The following is a 20,338-nucleotide window of genomic DNA, read 5'->3' as shown; positions in this document are numbered from 1 at the left end:
GCGGTTCGTGGAATATGTGTCGACGTTTAGGTATTTGCGTAAGTAAACTTTCATCTTTATAATATAGACCCGTTTTTCTTGTAGTTTTTACTGATTGGTTTGTCTGTGTGACTTTTTTACTTTTCCTTTTTATCTCCTCAAAACAGGTACTTAATATAGCGCTTAAATACCAGATAATATAGGTGTTTTTCTCATAAACCTTTGTATCTTTTGTATTATCACATTTTACTTATCCCTACTAGTATTTTATTACAATGCTTTTACTGCATGTTTATACTCACTTTGTATATCTAATTATGGAAAAATTGTAAACTTCTGGGAGCTTTTCTCCCTGGGCCTCCACTGATAGTCATCCCAATTGGACTTTGCCAGTAAACAAATGCTAAATAAAAAACAACAAAAAAAAAGGGTGACTTAGAAGGTTAGTGGTCATTTAATAACAGCTTGAAAAAAAAAAATACTGCTCCATTCAGGCAGTGGTACAAGGCAAGCCAGTTGACCTGGTTATGGTAACTGCAAAAGTGAGCTATTGACAGAAATGCCTGTTTCAGCAAAACATTGTCAGCTCAGAATAAAAACAAAACAAACAAAAAACTACATAGGCAGGTTATAAGATTACTCATTGTGCAGCAAATGTAACAAAGACCTGCATGTGTCTGAAAATTGTCTGGGTTTAAAATCTAACAGACAGGAAAAGATATTTGGGATATGGTTAAGTGTGCAAGTCCAGAGTACAGGAATGCAAGGATATTTTAGTGGAGAGCTACTATATTTTGTACATAAAGCTACTTTCAGAAAATGCAGGTTAATGGGTTACTCATTATATTTCAATTATACTAATCAACTGCGCATGCCTAACATCGTTTAAATTGTAAAAGACAGTGACAATTACTGCGGTATGGTTAACCAGATGAGCCCAGACTATGTGTCTAAAACATGTTCCAGTAAATTACTATATTTGGTATATAAACTATCTACAGGAAACACAAAGGTTATTTACCATAGTCACTGCTTTCTGAGGTGTGGACTGGCAACTTTAATGCCTGTCAGAATCATACACGGTTTTCACTGTGAGTTCTAACCTACCCATTTATAAAACATATGCTGGCATGCAGTGGATGACAAGGGTCAGCTACGTGCTACTACTGTATGAGGAAAAAGTTGGAGAGTTGCAACAACAGTTATCACGCAAGCTAACAAACTTACCTCCTTAAATCACCTGAATGGCAATACTTTTCGATTTATGTCACATAGTGAAAAGTAGTCTACAAAAAAATATTGGTCTGGATAAAAGGACAACAGAAACTGTGATTCACACTTGTGCTGGTCAAAATCTGGCAACATAAACTACAAAGCTGTGTAGAATATATCAGCACTGTACTAGGGAATGCTGCTAACGAAAGGAGCCATGACTGACATCATTTTAAGATATCAGGTTCAACTCTGATTCAGCAGTCCTAACAGCTGCAGTAAAAGCCTGCAATTAAGTGCCAGTCAGTTGCTGGCTAGAGAAGTGACATAGAAGAGGAGGCTCAGTGATCAAAGCTGTACAGCTCCAGTGATCTGGCTGAGTACAATGGGAAAATGACTGTAGTGGAGGGCAGAAATGAATCCTCTACAGGAGTTGCATGAAATTAAATTTACTACTTAAAATGCTAGTAAGCATGGTCATCAAAGAATAAGGACTTGATTGACACACACTGGCATTAAGGAAGACATACGATATGATGATGGAAGACTGCCAGCTACTAAGAACCTGGATTCAAGCAGAAGCCTAATTATAGTCCGGTGATCTTATTTTTGTTAATTTGTTTATTTTTATTTTCCTTTTGTTTGCAGGGTTTATTTGACTGGGTTGAATCAAAAACCCATTTCCAGCTGAGACCTGGGGAAGAAAGTTCCAATATATTACAAGCATTTTTAAACATACAGTAAAAAATAGACATTAACAATTATTTATTTATTTTACATTTGTTTACTGGGAAAGTCTGACTGGACCCAGGTCCTTTTTCAGTGGAGGCCTGGGGAGAAAAGCTCCAGTACAAAATAAAATATAAAAACATTAGCATTGTAGAAAGTGACAAAAAATTAAGAACAATACATACAGTAAGTGGACAACGAGTTGCACTGTATATGAGTTACAAATAGAATAATGATAGCACCCTATGATCAGTATGTGGTAGCCTATGCAGAGGTTAGTATTAGCCAGGTGAGTTACAGGAGCATAACCAGGTATTGTTCAAGTGTGATGTTAGTAGCTTTTTAAATTGTGCTGTGGAGGAGCTGGAGATAATGGGGAATGGTAGTTTATTCCTGATTTTAGGGATGATGTTTGAGAAGAGAGACTCACCAGCTGTGTTATTGGCTTTAGTGGTATTCAGGAGATGTTTACTGCTGGAAACGAGGACTCAAAGTGGAGTATGGCTGTAGGAGATTTTGGAGTGTGGGGGTAGCATCAGGCTATTGGAGGATTTTGTGGACAAAGGTACTTGTTTATAGCACAAAAGCTGGGGGAGTTACAGCCAATGTAGCTGTTTTAGAGATGTGCAGTGATGAGACCTGTGAGTGGCATCAGTGGCAAGTTTGGCGATTTTATTTTAACAGTATTTAAGCTTGGTTAGATCATTTTTTGAAGGTTGGTCAACATTGGGGAGGCGTACAGGAGCACTGACAGGAGGTGAGTGCGAGCAATAGTAGGTTTTGTGGTTCTGGTTAGGAATTGTTTGTTCCTGTAAAGTAGTCCTAGCTTCTTATGAACCTTTTTAATAGTTTGAGCAATGTGGATATCGAATCTCAAGTTATCAATTTCAATGCCTAGTAGTCTGGTGGGGTTATTGGGGTGATAGCAGTTTGCTTCCTGGATTCAATGGTAAAGGAAGCAAGGGAAGAGGGAGATCTTGTAGGGTGGAATCAAGGAGTTTTATTTTATTGGCGATGAGAATCAGTTGGGAGTTGGTGAGCCATGCTTCTGCAGCTAGGAAAGATTCATGAGTTATGGTGTTGAGGTGTTGTAACGAGGGGGATGCACATATTAGTGTAGCCTCATATGCATACTGTATAACAGGTGCATGAAGAGTGGAAGTGTTGAGATGGTTGATGAATAAGGAGAAGAGTAGAGGTCCTAGGATGGAGCCTTGCGGGACCCCTAGGGAAACAGAGAGAAGAGAATGGAGGTCATTTTGCCACTGTACACCTTGCTGACGTCCAGACAGATAGCTTTGAAACCAAGTGATAGAAGAGCTACAAAAGTTGAAGGAGGAGAGCAAGTTGAGTAGTTTAGTAAGATTTACCATATCAGAGGCTTTGGATAGATCCAAACATAGGGCAGATACATAGAGACTATGGTTCCTGAAGTGGCTAACTGTATTTGTGAAGGCTATTTGTGCTGTAGTGGTGCTGTGGTAGGGGCAAAAACTGTGTTGCGTGTTCAATAAGAGGTTATGTGTGTGAAGTTAATCTATGGGTTGAGTATGGATGACTCTCAAAAAGATTTTGGATAAGGATGGCAGGATGGCAACTGGACAATAATTAGTAAATTTTGTGTAAAGGAATGATATGGGAGATCTTCCAAATGGTGGGTACCAAGCCCACAAATAAAGATATATTTATGAGTATGGCTACAGGGTATGCAATGGCATCTGCTAAAATTTTGAAAAAGTCAGCTGGGATGTAGTCAACTGCTAGTGTGGTTGGTTTGAGTTTATGGAGTAGTTTTTTATGGTAGCTACAGACACTGGTCGTAACTTGAACTGGTTGGGGCACCTTTGTGAGGTGCTGCTGAGGTGGGGGGCAGAAGTGGCAGGATCACTGGGAATGTTAAGAGAATTTACAAGGGAGTGGATAGTGTCAGTAAAGTATTTATTAAACTGGGTTGCTATGTTGTCAGAGGAGGTGGCTGAGGTAGGGGTGGTTGACTTATCTGGTGAAAGTATATTATTGACTGTGGCCCAGATTTTCTGTGGATTATTGTGGTGTTCTTGAATGCTATGGTAGTAGTTGATTTTCTCTAGTTGTACAAGTTTTTTTGCTTGTTTTTCTAAGTTCCTTGTACTCATACATTTGCTGGTTAGATTACATTTGTATGAAATAAAGACAACTATTATAGTATAAAAGATACATATGTATTGCTAGACATAGAACATTAGAATTTGAAGAGGTTTACCATTTGTCAAATATGTAATAGATTATGTGATCAGCACTTAGAAATCCAAAGAGACGGAGATGAGGGAAGGAACTAAATACAGTTAAGAGGTGTGGTATAAATCAGATTCATAGATAATTATACATAAGACTGCCACACAGTTTATATTAGAAGTATAGAGGTGCAGGGTAAGAAGTGTCACAAAACTCTATATGGCTGAGAGATGCTAGTAAAAGTGTTTGGGTATTGCTGATAACTAGTTGTGGGACATGGAATTCTGAACGAAGAGAAACAGCTTGAGTATCTTGCAAGCTGAAGGTAACTGTGGCATTTATCCCCGAGATATACAGGGGCAGGTCCACTGATTTGAAAGGTGAAGTTTTAATTGCGTTATAAACGGGTTTGCATTCCGAATGGATTTTAGTGTTAGTAGAAAGTTGTACCACAGTTTAGTAACACTATTTGAATATATAGAGTCACATGCAGTATTAGATGATTTGGTTGTAGTGATAAGTGATTTTTCCCTACAGTATAAAATTTTACTCTAGTGTTCTACTAAGTTGTTAAGAGCTGGATAGTTTTATGGCTTATAGAGAAGTCTGTGCACTATAGTTAGCAGTGAAAGAGCTAGGTGATATGGTAGTCCTAACCATTTTAATTTACTGAGGGCTAAGCAGTGGTATGTCCTATTGTTATAGTTCACTGCAAATTTGGCTGTTTTTTTATAGGACTGCTGCAGATTGAACAGTTGTGAGACGCTAAGGTTAGTGAAGTGAAGAAATTACAGGCTGTATGACTCCTAGCTATGTTTTTACTCTGTTTAATGTACCTATTTCGCGAATTGTACTTTTAACCATGTGTGATACACAGTGGTCAAATATCAACTGGTCATCTGTGATGACAGGCAGTAACTTTGTGTGACTTACTTGTTCTACTACAGTTTTGTTGACAGAGATGACAGTGAATAGTGTTTTGGGGTGAACAGCAGTAATGTTTTCTTCTTTGGGACTTACTAGTAGTTGTGAATTATTTATCCATGTTTCAACTAAGAGGAAGGGTTGCTGTGTAAGGTCTTGGAGTTAGAGAGAGATTTGGCAGAGTAGATTAAGGTCAAGGCATCAGTGTGATGAACTATGGTAGCATTTTTGTAGCAGTGCAAAGGTAACTGATGAATATTTTGAAAAGTATGAGGCCTACTATTGATCCTTATGGGACACCAATAGTTATTGGCAAAAAGATGGAGAAATCATTTCCTCATTTCACTGTTTGTTCTCTGTTTGAGAGGTAGCTACAATGGGGGAAATACGGTGAGTAACAAATCTACATATCAAACTATGAAAGTGGAGTCAATAATAGTCCAACATGCTAATGAGTGAGTTAGTGGGCTTCAATTGGTGGACTAATTCTGGGTCAGCAAACTAAGTGTTTCCACTCGTAGTCATGGCCCACCAGAAGTAAAAATATGTTCCAAGAAATGTGCACAGCCCAGCATAAAAACTCCTTCTAAACAATGAATTGTCACAATAACAACTGATGTTAGCTTATAGCTAAAACAAAGAATAAAACAAAAGCTGAAAGAAAAACAACAGAATCAACCAATAAGACATTCTACACTGGCAGTGTGTTGTACATATCCATTTGGTTACTCCATTTACCATGTTGTGACTACTATTCAGCCACCCTTCCTCACACTTGGGCACCTGCTTACATATTCTACACTCAGTCTCTTCTACCTTCCAGCAACTTATTTTGCATTAACTAATGCTCAATAACTCAGATCATACTTATGCAGCCAATTTAAATGCCTCAATCCAAAATCTTGGTAACTCATGACTTTACCAACAAAACTGAAAAAATATCCTGATTCTAGGGAAAAGGGGAAGAACTCATTATGAGAACCTTAGTTAGCTTAGTCTAGGCCTACTTATGTCTTGACATAGTTAGATTTATACTCCCACTTACCTGTCTATTCCTTTCATCTGTTATTCGCTGAATCTGTATCTTTTTTCTCCCCATTTTACCTATAATTGTTTTTTTAGTGCAGAAAGCTTAGTGCTGAAGTAGATTCCTTTTCTTGAGGAAAATATTTTCTCTTTGTCCTTCAGTTCATGGTATTTTTGTTTTTTATTATAAACTCCAAGTCTGCACACCAGCAGAGCAGTTCTTCTTTTCAATCCTGAAAAACAAAACACAAAAAAACACAAATTATTTGCTATGTGGAATCTACTAGAAATCTCTTCATATCAAAATTACTGCTAACTGGACTGCATTAGAAATCACCCAGAATCAACACAGGTAGCATGTGTTGCATGCACTGTATCAAGTTTCACATCCTGATGTTAATGTTAATTCTTTACCAGCTTGTCACTATATCTTTTAACCTTATTTTGTAAATTAAGCAAAAAGTGCTCTTAAAATATGCAAATAAAATTAAATACAAGATACAAGGTATAAGTTCAATACTTAATTAATATCTAATGACATTTATAAGTTAACCTTATCCCTAACTGATCACACAAAAATTTATAGGATGGAACTCAAAGAAGTAGAATTCAAATAAGGTGCAGAGCAAAAAACAAAATTGATATTTACTGTGCCTACAGGCACACAGCTGGTGATCAGCACAAACAGGCTACAATGTACATACAGCAGCGCTTGCACAATTCAGGCACAGATACACAATGTACTGAAGTTGTCTTATGAAATATTATTACAACATTCTTATCTATTCCATTAAAATGACAAAGGCCAAAAGGTGCCCTGTAAGGGGATAGAAGACCAGAAGCTGAAATCAGCAAAGTAGATGAATGGCATTCTGTTTGAGTCACCCTTCTGACGCACATACACATGTGCAAGTACACACACACACACACATATATATATATATATATATATACACACACACACACACACACACACACACACACACACACATATATTTCCTATGCCCCTGTCAAGCAGAGCCACAGAAGTGATCCCCGGGATGTATTTCCTATTTCCCACCCACTCATCAAGATTTTGCTTAAACAGTGCTAATGAGGAACTTTGCTTGACATAGATGGGTAGCTTGTTCCAGACTATGGAAGGTCTCTGGGACAGGAATCTATCCCTCCAGCATGTTCTGTTTATTGTGGTGACAAGGTTTAGGTCTCTAGACCGTGTAGCTCGGACGGATTGGGATTTCTTTAGGTGCAGCATGTCCAACAGCTCTGGGTTTGACATAGCTTTATATGTTAGGCACAGATCACCTCGGAGTAGGTGATATGCTATGGACTAAAGCTGGAGTTTTTTGAGACGTGTGCTCTTGGAGTTGGTATATGTAACTAGCATAGCCCCCCACATGTGGTTGCAGGTTGACTTGTCTTCTGCAAAACATGTGTTTTTTTCCGTCTTTTGATCTTTTTAGAGTGATGCACAAACAGATACACATACATACATGCATCTGTGTCTGTGTATGGGTGTCAGAAGGGTGACTCATCTAAGAGATTGCTACACATCATGTGTGTGTGTGTGTGTGTGTGTGTGTGTGTGTGTGTGTGTGTGTGTGTGTGTGTGTGTGTGTGTGTGTTTGAAAAATGCTACAGACGTTTTAGCTAGATACATTCTAGAATATCCCACACTTAAATTCCAGTTTACAATATTACAACAAATAGTTAGGAACGTTAGAGGTGGGCCCTGGGAATTAAAGCTTGAAGAACAGGAACTTGTTTGGCAAATTAAAACATATGCACATGTTCCACCATGGCTTAATGAATACTGTTCGATAAAATGTATTTTGAAATTAAAAGCCTTACAAAGGTGAAACTCGGTTGTATAACAACTTTTCTAATACTTGAATGAATTTATAAATATTTATTTATACATATCTATCAGTATATATTTATACAAATTTTATGTTTCCATTTGTTTGAGTTGTTCAAGTTATCTAGCATTTAACAGTATTTAGATTAATTTATATACACTCGAAAATTAAGTAATAAGACTGATGTGTTGTGATTTTAAAATTGTTGCTGATTTTTAAAAAAAAGCATTTATATTTATTTACATATACATTTTACCTTGTATAACACTGGCTCTTTAAATTTCTCAAGTTATGTTAATTGGTTTTATAATTAATTACCTCATCTTAACTGACAGTCTTATTTTAACTGAGGACTTTTGGGGTTTCTTTGTCTGAGGAAGTTCATGTATTTCCTGAACGAAAGTGCTAACATAATTCTATAGCTTGCTGCCTATCTTTGTTTTTGTTTTCGGTTATAAGTTTATTTTTTGTTTTGTGTTTATTCAGTTTGGTACGGCAAGTGAAGCTGCATTTAATTCTCATCCACTTTTTTCCCAAGATAGAGCTAATACACCAGGAGGGTCCAACACTGAGGCGAATGCCGTAGGGAATTTAACCCTCTTAGTACAGCAACTACTTGAGCGAGTGGATAACCTTTCCAGGAGACTGGATTCGTCAAACACATCTTTTAGTGGAATACCTGGATCTGGTTCTAACAACTGAAATGTAAGCAGTAACATTTTGTCTTATGCAGCAATTACTGTATCACCTCTAAGTAATTATATCAATAATGGACTACCCCCCATTTCCCATGGTGAAGGGGGCATTAATACGAGTACAATGCATAATACACAGTCCATACAACAACAGGCATCTAATTCAATTCCTGCAATGTCTGACTATTTAAGGGCTCCACAATTTTTCATCTCCAGCAACACTAATGTAATTTCTGATGCTGCAGAAGAGCCCCAGCTTACCTCCATCTGTAGTAATTTGAAATGTTTTGATCAAAAACTTTTAAAATGTCGGAAACTTCAATTGGAAGTTTCTTACTTCCAGGAGTGTACACCTAAGAAAATTATACCCAAGGGACTTTGCCAATGGTGCTATCCAGTTGGTCTCATTAATAAATCACCCTTCCATCTGGAGTTGCTTGGCTTATTTGATAAGCAAGGCTTCGATTTTTTAGAAATGCTCATCACACAATATATTTCACAAATTGACCCTCTGCGAAGTGATTTAGAGATTTTGGAGCATCGAATAATATCAGATAATGATTTCCAGCGATACAGGTATGACTGTGCTTGCATTTTTACAAGCATAGCTCACACAATAAACAGAGTGGCTGAAGTTAAAAAGAAGAAAATTAAAATAAATGTAATTGCATATTCTAATGGGAACGCCTATCCAGTCCCATTGAATTCAACAAATTCTAGTTCCCTTGAAAACAGTAGTGAAGGAGAGGCTTCAAATACTTTGCAATGCCCCCAACTAAGCTCACCTGACCAGAATAATGACAACAGCATGTTACAAACACCTTTACCAAGGCGCAGCGAATGGGTTAGAGAAAATCAGCAAAGAGTCAATGGACAATACTTAAATGAATGCCAGAATAACGGTTCTTCTACTAGCCAGGATTTTCAGGTGGTCAGAAGCAAACAAAAGAATTTACAACAACAAGGGAGGAATGGGGGATACCAATGGAAGAAGCAGAATCGCAAGAGGAGATAAACAAGGTAACAGACATTATTACTAACTTATCTGGGGACTTTAAAGTGTATAATTTCTTCTCTATATACATCAGCAGCGGAATAGTAGAGCTACTGGCTAAAGGATTAACAGTCATACCAGATAAGAGAGCTAATATATCAAGAACTATCACTGACTTAAACTTATACATATGTAAAATGAATTTAGCAGTTTTGTTTGGGAATCTGTCTGCTGTACACAATGATTTGTGTATATCTAGTGTTTTCAGCCCTCCTATTAATGAGTCGCTTTCTATATTCAAACATATTTGTGAGATGGACATAAGGTCTTTAATGGCAAAAAATCAACAGAGACAAGTTAAAAATATGACAGTTGATGAATTTGGACTATTTAACTTGTTGAAAATTTGCCATGTTAGAGTAATGAAGCCAGATAAAGGTGGCGGCCTTGTGTTCATGGATGAAGTGGATTATATTAACAAAATGTCGAATGTTTTATCTACTGAATGTTATTCTACAGTTAGTTTAAACAAAGTGAATAGTGCACACAGAAGAATCAAAGAAAGTTTAAATTACCTGTTTTTGGAAAACAGTATTGATATAGACACATATAATTACCTATGCATGTCAGCACCAGTAACACCAATGTTATTTGGATCTCCCAAAATCCACAAAAGTATAATGGATCCACCCTTTAGACCAACTGTGGATGGCAGGAGATCCATTATTTATGCATGTGCCAAATATGTGGATTGTAAACTTAAGCCACTTATTTGCAGTGAACCCCAAATTTGTAAGGATTCATGTTTTTTTTTAGAGAATATTAATTCTCTTGAATTTGACGGAGAGTGTAATTTTTTGACGGTAGACATAAAGGATCTGTATACCGTCATACCTCAAGAGGTTGGCATTGAATGAGTTAGTGAATTTCTATTTTTGAAAGAGATGGACCAGCAAGAGATAAATGTAATTGCGTCCTTGTTAGATCTAGTTTTGAATAATAACTTTATGCTTTTTGACAAAGAATATTTTTTGCAAAAAACTGGGGTAGCCATGAGCTCCCCATGCTGTGGCAGTTTTGCAAATTCAGTCATGGCATTTTGAGAAACACATTTCCTATTTCAGAACTCCATTTTCAAGGAAAATATAAAATGGTACACTAGATATCAGGACAACATGTTTTTTTATGTGGAAAGGAAGTCTATATTTAGTAAAATCTTTTATTAATCATCATCATCTTCTTTCGGCTGTTCCCATTAGGGGTCTCCACAGCAGATCACCTGTTTCCATTTCTTCCTGTCCTCTGCATCTTGCTCTGTCACACCAACCACCTGCATGTCCTCTCTCACCACATCCATAAACCTTATCTTAGGCCTTCCTCTTTTCCTGTTACCTGGTAGCTTCATCCTTAGCATCTTTTTCCCAATACACTCAGCATCCCTCCTCAGCACATGTCCAAACCAACGTAATCGTGCCTCTCTGGCTTTGTCTCCAAACCTTCCAAGCTGGGCTGACCTTCTAATATACTTACTCCTAATCCTGTCCACCCTCATCACACCCAGTGCAAATCTTAACATCTTTAATTCTGCCACATCCAGCTCAAACTCCTGCCTTTTTGTCAATGCCACTGTCTCCAACCCATATAAAGTACAGTTTTGTACCTGCCACAAATGTAGATGGCCGAGAGGTATGCATCTGCAGTCCTAACATATGGGTTGTCCTGCCTCAGGCAGCCCTTCGGTCGGCCGGATTCCAAAGTCTGGGTCTGGCCTCGGCTGATGTCGCACTTCACGAGACATCATAGCTGCTGTCAATTGGGTATAAAGGCATCAGCCGACGCCATTTTCCTCAGTGTTTCTTGCCCCAGATGCCAGTTGCCCTCTAAGTAGGCTAAATTTGGATGAATGCAAATGATTCCAAACAGTAGAGAGCAAATAAAAAATAAACATGTATATACATATATACAAACAAATACACCATAATAGATTCCCCCAGCTAGCTACAAGATGGGCAAATACTCTAGGAGTACCACAGAGGGGAAGGAGGGTGGGTAATCCTGACTGCAGATGCATACCTCTCGGACATCTACATTTATGGTAGGTACAAAACTGTACTATGTCCTTCAAGGATGCATCTGCAGTCCTAACATATGGGTAGAATACCATAGCCAAACTGGGGGAGGAGGCACTAAGAAGATTATGGTATAGTTAAGATCCCTTGCAAAACAGCAGTGGCAAAACCTGCTCGGGATCTGGAGTATAAAGGCAGATTATAATGCTTGGCAAATGTATGCACGGAGCTCCAAGTAGCAGCCTCTAAAATGTCTTTGGTAGCCACTCCTCGTAAGAAAGCTGCAGTAGTGGCTGTAGCCCTTGTGGAGTGAGGTCTGATGTTTTCTGGAGTTGTCTTTCCATGAAAAGAGTAAGAAAATCTAATGCAATTTCCTATCCATTTTGAGATGGTCTGTTTTGAAATTGCTTTTCCTTCCATTCCTGTTGCATATGCTACCAGAAGCTGGTCAGTTTTTCTATTGTACTTGGTTCTGTCCAGGTAGTAGCGCAATTGTCTGTGCACATCCAAGGTATGCAGTAGTCTTTCCCCCCTGTTCTGTGGGTTGGGGAAGAATATTGGTAGGTGGATTGCTTGGTTCAATAATACCCTGGAGACCACCTTTGGCATAAAAGTAGGGTTATTTCTCAAGGACACTCTATCCTGATGGAAGATAAGGAAGGGCTGTACTGCCATTAATGCCTGTAATTCAGAAACCCTTCTTGCTGAAGTGATTGCAAGCAGGAAAGCAGTTTTCCAAGATAAGAACTGTAATTCTGCTATTGCTGCTGGTTCAAAAGGGGGAAGTGTTAATTTTTCTAGTACAAAGTTCAGGTCCCATGTAGGCAAAGGTGGCTTCCTTGGAGGCTTTACATTTTTAATTCCTCTCAGAAACTGCCTGAGTAAAGGATGAGAGAAGACTGGAGGGTCCATGTTGTATTCTGCTGAAATTGCTGATGCATGAATCTTAATGGAGGAGTAAGACAGGCCATTGTGGAAAAGCTCTGCTAAATATTCCAGGATGTTAGCTATGTTTGCCACTGATACATTTTCTCCTTTTGGTGTACTCCAAATGAGGTATCTTTTCCATTTTGCTGAATAAGTTTTCCTTGTGGAGGGTCTGCGAGCCTCCAGGATAATGTCTTTAACCCTCTGAGATAAATCTGGGTTATTTTGTTTTATGTGAGGTTCCAAGCCGCTAGCTGCAGTGTTTTCAAGTTTGGATGCAGGATCTTGAAGTTGTTTTGTGTTAGCAGTAAAGGAACTAGAGGTAGAGGCCATGCGTGTGTCCGAGACATACTCCTCAGTAGCGGGTACCAATGCTGCCTCGGCCAGTCTGGAGCTATCAGGATGATCCTTGGGTGATCTTCTTTGATCTTCAGTAGCACTTTGTGCATCACAGGAAGAGGTGGGAATGCATATGCTGTCAGGTTTTCCCAACTGAAGGATAGGGAGTCCACCTTCCAAGCAGGTGGGTGGTAAGTCCTTGTGCAGAATTTGCTCAATTGGTGGTTGTGTGGGGATGCGAACAGGTCTATTTCTGGAAGCCCCCATTTCTTTGTTATGGATTTGAAGATGTCTAGATGCAGCATCCATTCGTGGGCATCCGTGGTAGTTCTGCTTAAGGTGTCTGCTAGTACATTTTCTTTTCCTGGCATAAATATGGCCTGGAGCTGAATGTTGAGGTTCAGGGCCACATTCCACAGGTCCATTGCCATCCGGCATAGAGGATATGAATGGGTGCCTCCCTGTTTGTTGATATACCACATAACTGTGGTGTTGTCCGTCCTTATCAGCAAATGACCTTGTTGAAGAAACGGTCTGAATGTCTGAATTGCCTGTTTCACTGCCAGCATCTCTTTTTGATTTATGTGTAGGTTCAGCTGGTCTTGTGTCCATAGGCCTTGTATACACTTGTCCACCATGTGTGCCCCCCAACCGAGGTCTGAGGCGTCCGTGGTGATAGTCTGGCTTGGGTGAGGGCTGTGGAAGGGCAGACCTCTGTTCAACTGGCAGGCCTGAGCCCACCACAGGAATTCTTGCTTCAGGCATGGAATTATTGGAATTTGGGTTTCTAGGCTGTGCTTGTGCTGAGACCATAAATTCCTTAGGTACCATTGCAACTTCCTCATATGTAGTCTGGCATGTGGAATCAATATTATGCAGGATGCCATGTAACCCAGGGCTTGCAGGACTTTCCTTGCTGTAAGCTGGTTCTGTGTTGTTAATGTCATGAAATAGAGTGGTAGTTTCTTTTGCTTTTCTGCTGTGAGAAATGCCATGTGATTTGATGTGTCCAGTTCTGCACCCAAGAATGTTATCCTTTGGGATGGTACCAGCCTTGACTTTTTTATGTTGACTGTGTATCCCAGGGCTTGCAATAGGTGAATAACCTTTCCCAAATCTTTTGTTAATTTGTTTTTGTTGTCCGCTTGTATCAGGCAGTCGTCCAGGTATGGATAAATTTGAATTCCCTGAAGTCTGCAATGAGCAATTACTGATGCCAGGCATTTCGTGAATACTCTGGGCGCAGTAGATAAGCCAAAGGGCAATGCTGAGAATTGATAATGCTCTGATCCTGCAAGAAATCTGAGGTATCTTCTGCAATCTGGTCGTATAGGGATGTGCAGGTATGCCTCCTTGAGATCTAGAGTCACCAGCCAAGACTCCTTGCCCAGCATGGGAAGAAGTTGCTGTAGGGTCAGCATTTTGAATTTTGGAACAATGAGATATGTGTTCAGAGCGGACAGGTCAAGAATCGGTCTCCATTGGTTTTCCTTTCTTGGTACCAGGAAAAGTCTGGAATAAAATCCTTGTCCTTGTTCCATAGACGGTACCTTTTCTATAGCTCTCATCCTTAGTAAGTGGTTGATTTGTCCTAGAGCGTTTGTTTTTTGGTTTGGTGGTAGGTTTGGCATTCCTCTCTTCCTTGGTAGAGTATGGAAGTGAAACCTGTAATCTTTGTCTATTGTCTGTAAAATCCATTTGTCTCCTGTAATGTAATGCCAGTTTACTGAAAATAAGGCTAGCTTTCCGCCTAAGGGTGCTTCCAGTTGTTCCCTGGTAGGCGGTATCAGAGCCAAGTCACTGTGCCTGTCCTGTGGAAGTGGTAGTAGCTGGATCTGTGGCAGTACTTCTCTGGTTGTTAGGCTGCCACTGACGTCCCCTGTAGGCACCTCTGGATTGACCTCTGCCTCTTGGGCGCCTATTTTTGCCTCTCTGTGCTCTGGTGGTGTCTGGAAAGGACCAATTCTTCGAAGGCCAATTCCTACTAAACCTCGGAGGCTGGACCTGTAAGAAATCCTTGACTGTTTGGACAGATTTTGCTTTTTCTTCCACCTTCTTTAACACTTGCTGTGCAGGGGAGCCAAACAAACTGTGTTTCTCCATGGGAGCATCTAGGAGCTTTGACTTTACATGGTCTGGTAAGGATTGCTCTTTTAACCATGCATGCCTTCTGATCACTGTACCAGTCATAGCTGATCTAAAGGAAGCCTCCAGTGCATCATAGCTGCATTTTAAGGAATGATTACTGACCTGCTGAGTGTTATGTACAAAATCCTGAAGGGACTTACGGTCTATAGGTTCAGGAGAGGACAGTTTTTTATTTAGCTGATCTAACAAAAATTCCTGATACTGAATCATGTGGAATTGACAGTTTAAGGCCCTAGCCGAAAGAGTAGCAGAAGTATAAACTTTTTTACCCCACCTCTCTAATGCTCTAGATTCTCTTTCAGAGGGGAGGGGTTTTTTTTGCAGAGGCAGTTGCTACAGCTTTGGGGCCCTGTGAAATAGTTTCAGGATTTGCAATAGGAGCCTTATACAAGTGATAATGTGTGTCTGGGACCCTGTAGTATCTGTCGGGCTTAGCAGGGGCCGGGGGAAGAGAGTCAGGGGCAGTGCAAGCATCATTAAATGCATCATCCACAACTGTTAGTACTAGAGGAATGGCTAAAGGCCTATGCTGTGGCAAATGTAAAAAGGTCCTTAGCCTTTTCCTAGAATCTGAAAAATCCTGGCCCTGCCATTGAAATTGCTCTCTCATAGCATGCAAGGTTTCCCCAAAAGAAAATTCCTCAGGAGGAGAGGCAGAAGGAATGGAGTTCTTCTGCGTCAGAGTCCTCATATGGAGAATAAGGACCTTCTGGAGGATTTGAGTTTTCTGAATCATCAGAGGAATAATCTGTAGAAACTGGCTCAGGGGGCTCTGCTCTAGGCCTCTTCTCTGGAGGGGGATGAGAGGCCCTGTCAGGGTGAGGTTGGGATCCCCTGATCAAAGAAATGAGATCCTCTGCCAGGCTGAGCATTTGGGAACTAGAGCTAGGCCTGTGTGAGGGGGTTTTAGCAGGCAAGGCCTTAGAAGATTTAGCTGCTTTAGCCCTAGAAAAAGCCTTGATAGACATGGATGCAGGGGGCCTAGTAGCTCCACGTGCAGGAGTAGATATTTCTAAGGGAATAGTATCTGATAAATCCTGAGAACCTGCAACAGCAGGTGGAAATTCAGTAGCAGATTCAGCCATGCTGGGTGGGGCCTCGGATGTAGGAGGCATGCTTTCGGCTGAAGGAAGAACCAAGGACTCGGTTTCCGCCGAAACCGAGACACTCGCGGTTGGCTTAACCGTGGTTTCGGCCGTAACCGCGGACCGCGAGTGTCGGTCCTTTTCCTTACGCTTTTTAGCTAATTGTGAAGTCGGAGTCTCCGACGGCATGTTGTAAGCAAAAGCGGGTCCGAAAAACTCCTCTGCAAACTCCGACCGACGTTTAAGTGTCCGTCGGTTGAAGGAAGCACAGGCTAGACAAGCTGCTACGTCATGGTCTGGGCCTAAGCAAGGAAGGCAGTAAGAGTGGAAATCCTTATGAGGTATTTGTTTCCCACAAGTTAAACAGTTATTTACTTTTTCTGACATCGGCTGAGGCAAGAAAGAGTCCCCAATGGGGTACTTAGCTTTTTTGAAGTCTTCGGTAGTAGTAATCTCTGGTTCTGACCGACCGACACTTGCGAACAGCTTCTGCTTCGGGCACCGCGCGGCAAGAAAGACTGAGGAAAATGGCGTCGGCTGATGCCTTTATACCCAATTGACAGCAGCTATGACGTCGGGTGAAGTGCGACATCAGCAGAGGCCAGACCCAGACTTTGGAATCCGGCCGACCGAAGGGCTGCCTGAGGCAGGACAACCCATATGTTAGGACTGCAGATGCATCCTTGAAGGACATCATAGCTGGTCTCACCACCCTCTTGTAGACCTTCCCTTTCACTCAAAATCTTTTATTAATGAAATCTCCAAATTCACAGAATTCCTAGATTTCACTTTTGAGTTTAACACAGACTCCATTTATTTTCTGGGCGTATCACTATCTAAAGATAGACCCAATAATAGATTTAAGGCTAGTATTTTCAGGAAACCTACTTACTCAAATACTTCTACACTTTAGTAGCAGCCACCCATTCGACCAGAAAAGGGCAGTTATTAAGGGCCAACTGGTTAGGGCAGCCAGAATGGTGTCATCAGAGACTGTCTTTCGGTTTGAATGTAACACATTGAAAGTCATGTTTCGTGAAAGGGGCTACCCAGAACAGCTTTTTCAACAATTGTTTGATGAAGTGGCTACTAAAAGGACTACTGGCCATTTTAAACTTATACTATGCAGGGGTTATGGAGAAACAATAAGTGATACTCCCCCTGATGAGCATAGGGAGAATAGAATTAGGAATTATGATGGCAGAATAAGCTTTCTTACTACTTGTCATTAAAAATATGATGATTAAAAATTGGGCTATAATATCAGAGGACAGTGCTATTAATATGAAATTGGGAGACAGACCACATATTACCTATAGAAGAGGCCTACATTTTAAAGATTTGTTGGAAAGGAACAATCAAAAATGCCCCAACAACCAGGGGATGAGAAAGTGTGGGAGATGTCAGCAGTGCCAGCACATTGTGGTAACTAATAAATTTCACATACGTAACAAAATCTACACCATCACTGGAAAATTTAACTGTGAAACAGCAGTAGTAGTACATGCTGCTTTATGCCAATGTTGCCAAAGCTACTACATTGGTAAAACTGAAAGAATGTTTAAGCAGAGAATTTATGAACACCAATACCAAATTAGTAGGGGTAATACAACAAATGCTTTGGCTAGACACATTCTAGAATACCCCACACATAAATTCCAGTTTACAATATTACAACAAATAGTTAGGAACATTAAAGGTGGGCCCTAGGATTTAAAGCTTGAAGAACAGGAACTTGTTTGGCAAATTAAAACATATTCACATGTTCTACCAGGGCTTAATGAATACTGCTCGATAAAATGTTTTTTGAAATTAAAAACCCTACAAAGGTGAAATTCAGTTGTATAACAACTTTTCTAATACTTGAATTTATAAATATTTAGTTATACATATCTATCAGTATACATTTACACAAATTTTATATTTCCATTTGTTTGAGTTGGTCAAGTTGTTATCTAGCATTCAGCAGTATTTAGATTAATTTATATACACAAGAAAATTAAGTAATAAGACTGATGTGTTGTGATTTTAAAATTGTTGCTGATTTTTTAAAAAAAGCATTTATATTTATTTACATATATGTTTTACCTTGTATAACACTGGCTCTTTAAATTTCTCAAGTTATGTTAATTGGTTTTATAATTAATTATCTCATCTTAATTGACAGTCTTATTTTAACTGAGGACTCTTGGGGTTTCTTTGTCTGAAGAAGTTCATGTATTTCCTGAACAAAAGCGCTAACAATAAACTGATTGGAATTCTGCAGCTTGCTGCCTATCTTTGTTTTTGTATTTAAACACAAAATGCAGTTTTTAAGTGATGATTTTACTTATTAAGGAAAAAAATCTTTCCAACCCTACATGGCCCTATGTGAAAAAGTAATTGTCGCCTAAACCTAATAACTGGTTGTGCCGCACTTAGCAGCAACAACTGCAATCAAGCATTTGAGATAACTGGCAATGAGTCCTTCACATCGCTGTTGAGGAATTTTGGCCCACTTTTCTTTGCAGAATTGTTTTAATTCAGCCATATTTGGAGAGTTTTGAAGCATGAACCGCCTTTTTAAGGTCATGCCACAGCATCTCAATTGGATTCAAGTCCAGACTTTGACTAGGCCACTCCAAAATCTTCATTTTGTTTTTTTTAAGCCATTCAGAGGTGGACTTGCTGGTGTGTTTTGGATCATTGTCCTGCAGCACAACCCAAGCGTCGGTACGATTTTGCATTTCACTATTTTGGCAAAAGATTTAATTACACAATGCCGTCGGATAGCCATCCGACTACCGGAATTCACAAGAAACGCAAAGAAAAAGAAAAGGACAGGCATCCAAGGTCCAAAACAGACGACGAGGCTTCCTCTAAGCCAGTCGCCGGTTCATCAGTTCTCAGTGAGGTGCTTTTGCAGCCCCTGATGCCCGCTACTTTGGACTCGCAGGCCGCTACAGACTACCACGTGGAGTCGACTAGGCCGCTGGAAGCTCAAGGTATTGGTCTTTCGAAGACAATTCCCCTCAGATGGGTCCGGAGCCGCTGTGCAGGCATCAGCTTCTGAGGGTGTTTTCAGACCTACTCAATTATACATTAAAGTGACTCCAGCTACAAAGGCAAAGACTAAAGCACCTTTAAAGACAAAGAAACAAGTACAACAGCCTCATGGTCTGACAGGTTCTATTTAAGTGATCTCTTGATTCAACAGGTCTAGCAGTAATCAGGCCTGGGTGTAGCTAGTGAAATTGAACTCTGCTTCCCCAAAAATGTGATTAAACACAGTTACTTCATGATTTAACAAGGGGGGCAATTCACATAGGACCATGTAGGTTGGGATAGTTTTTTTTCCCTTAATAAATAAAATCATCACTTAAAAACTGCATTTTGTGTTTACTTGGGTTATCTTTGTCTAATATTTAAATTTGTTTGATGATCTAAAACATTTAAGTGTGACAAACATGCAAAGAAATAAGAAATCAGGAAGGGGGCAAATACTTTTTCATTGCACTGTACGTGTGTAGATATATATATATATATATATATATATATATATATATACACACACACATACAACACACCTGAATAAACACTCTGACAAAAAGCTCCATAACATGACAAAACACAGCAATAAACAAATCAAAGGAAAGAACAGAAGAAAACAGGAACATGACGTGTATAACATTATATCACAAAAGAGCAAATAAGAACAGAACAAAACAACAAGAAAGTGTTAAACAAATCTATGGACAAGTAATAATTAAAAAAAAAAAAAAAAAAAAAAAAAAACACCAAACAGGCTCCTGTTGATATTTCAAGGACCATGTATGAGATTATTGAAATGCCAACATTTGTGCCAAACCATGAATATATACGAAGTCCAAGACTGTGACAACTCAACATATATGCCTACATCAACCTGAGAGTTAGTACATATATAAATAGTCGAGGTCATGAAAACCCTTTACAAAAACACATCATCAGTGCATTTATATTCATCAAAATGTGCTTAATAATTACAACATTCAATGTACAATTTTCACAATGAACAATAACAACAACACAATAAAAAGAAAAGGACTACAAAGTAAAATCACATTAAACAATGAAAAAATAGGCTGAAAGGCAGAATGAAGTGAAAAAAAAAAGACAA

The 20,338-nt window shown here is 39.5% G+C and overlaps 1 protein-coding gene across 4 annotated transcripts in view; it reads right to left on the bottom strand.

The window, feature by feature from the left end:
* The window catches only part of MEF2D (myocyte enhancer factor 2D), a 1,758,957-nt gene that overhangs the window by 719,538 nt on the left and 1,019,081 nt on the right, over positions 1-20,338 (bottom strand). For all 4 annotated transcript variants that reach the window (XM_044079787.1, XM_044079789.1, XM_044079788.1 and 1 more), the window contains exon 4: positions 6,104-6,317. In XM_044079787.1, the coding sequence (XP_043935722.1) occupies positions 6,104-6,157 (54 nt within the window). In that variant the 5' untranslated portion in view covers positions 6,158-6,317. The remainder of the gene's footprint in view (positions 1-6,103; positions 6,318-20,338) is intronic.

The sequence above is a fragment of the Protopterus annectens genome, chromosome 8.part0 (genome assembly GCF_019279795.1).
Source record: "Protopterus annectens isolate FY-2018-M chromosome 8.part0, PAN1.0, whole genome shotgun sequence".
Taxonomy (NCBI): domain Eukaryota; kingdom Metazoa; phylum Chordata; order Ceratodontiformes; family Protopteridae; genus Protopterus; species Protopterus annectens.
The sequence above is the reverse complement of the archived record's forward strand: the minus strand, read 5'-3'. Positions and strand labels throughout refer to the sequence as shown.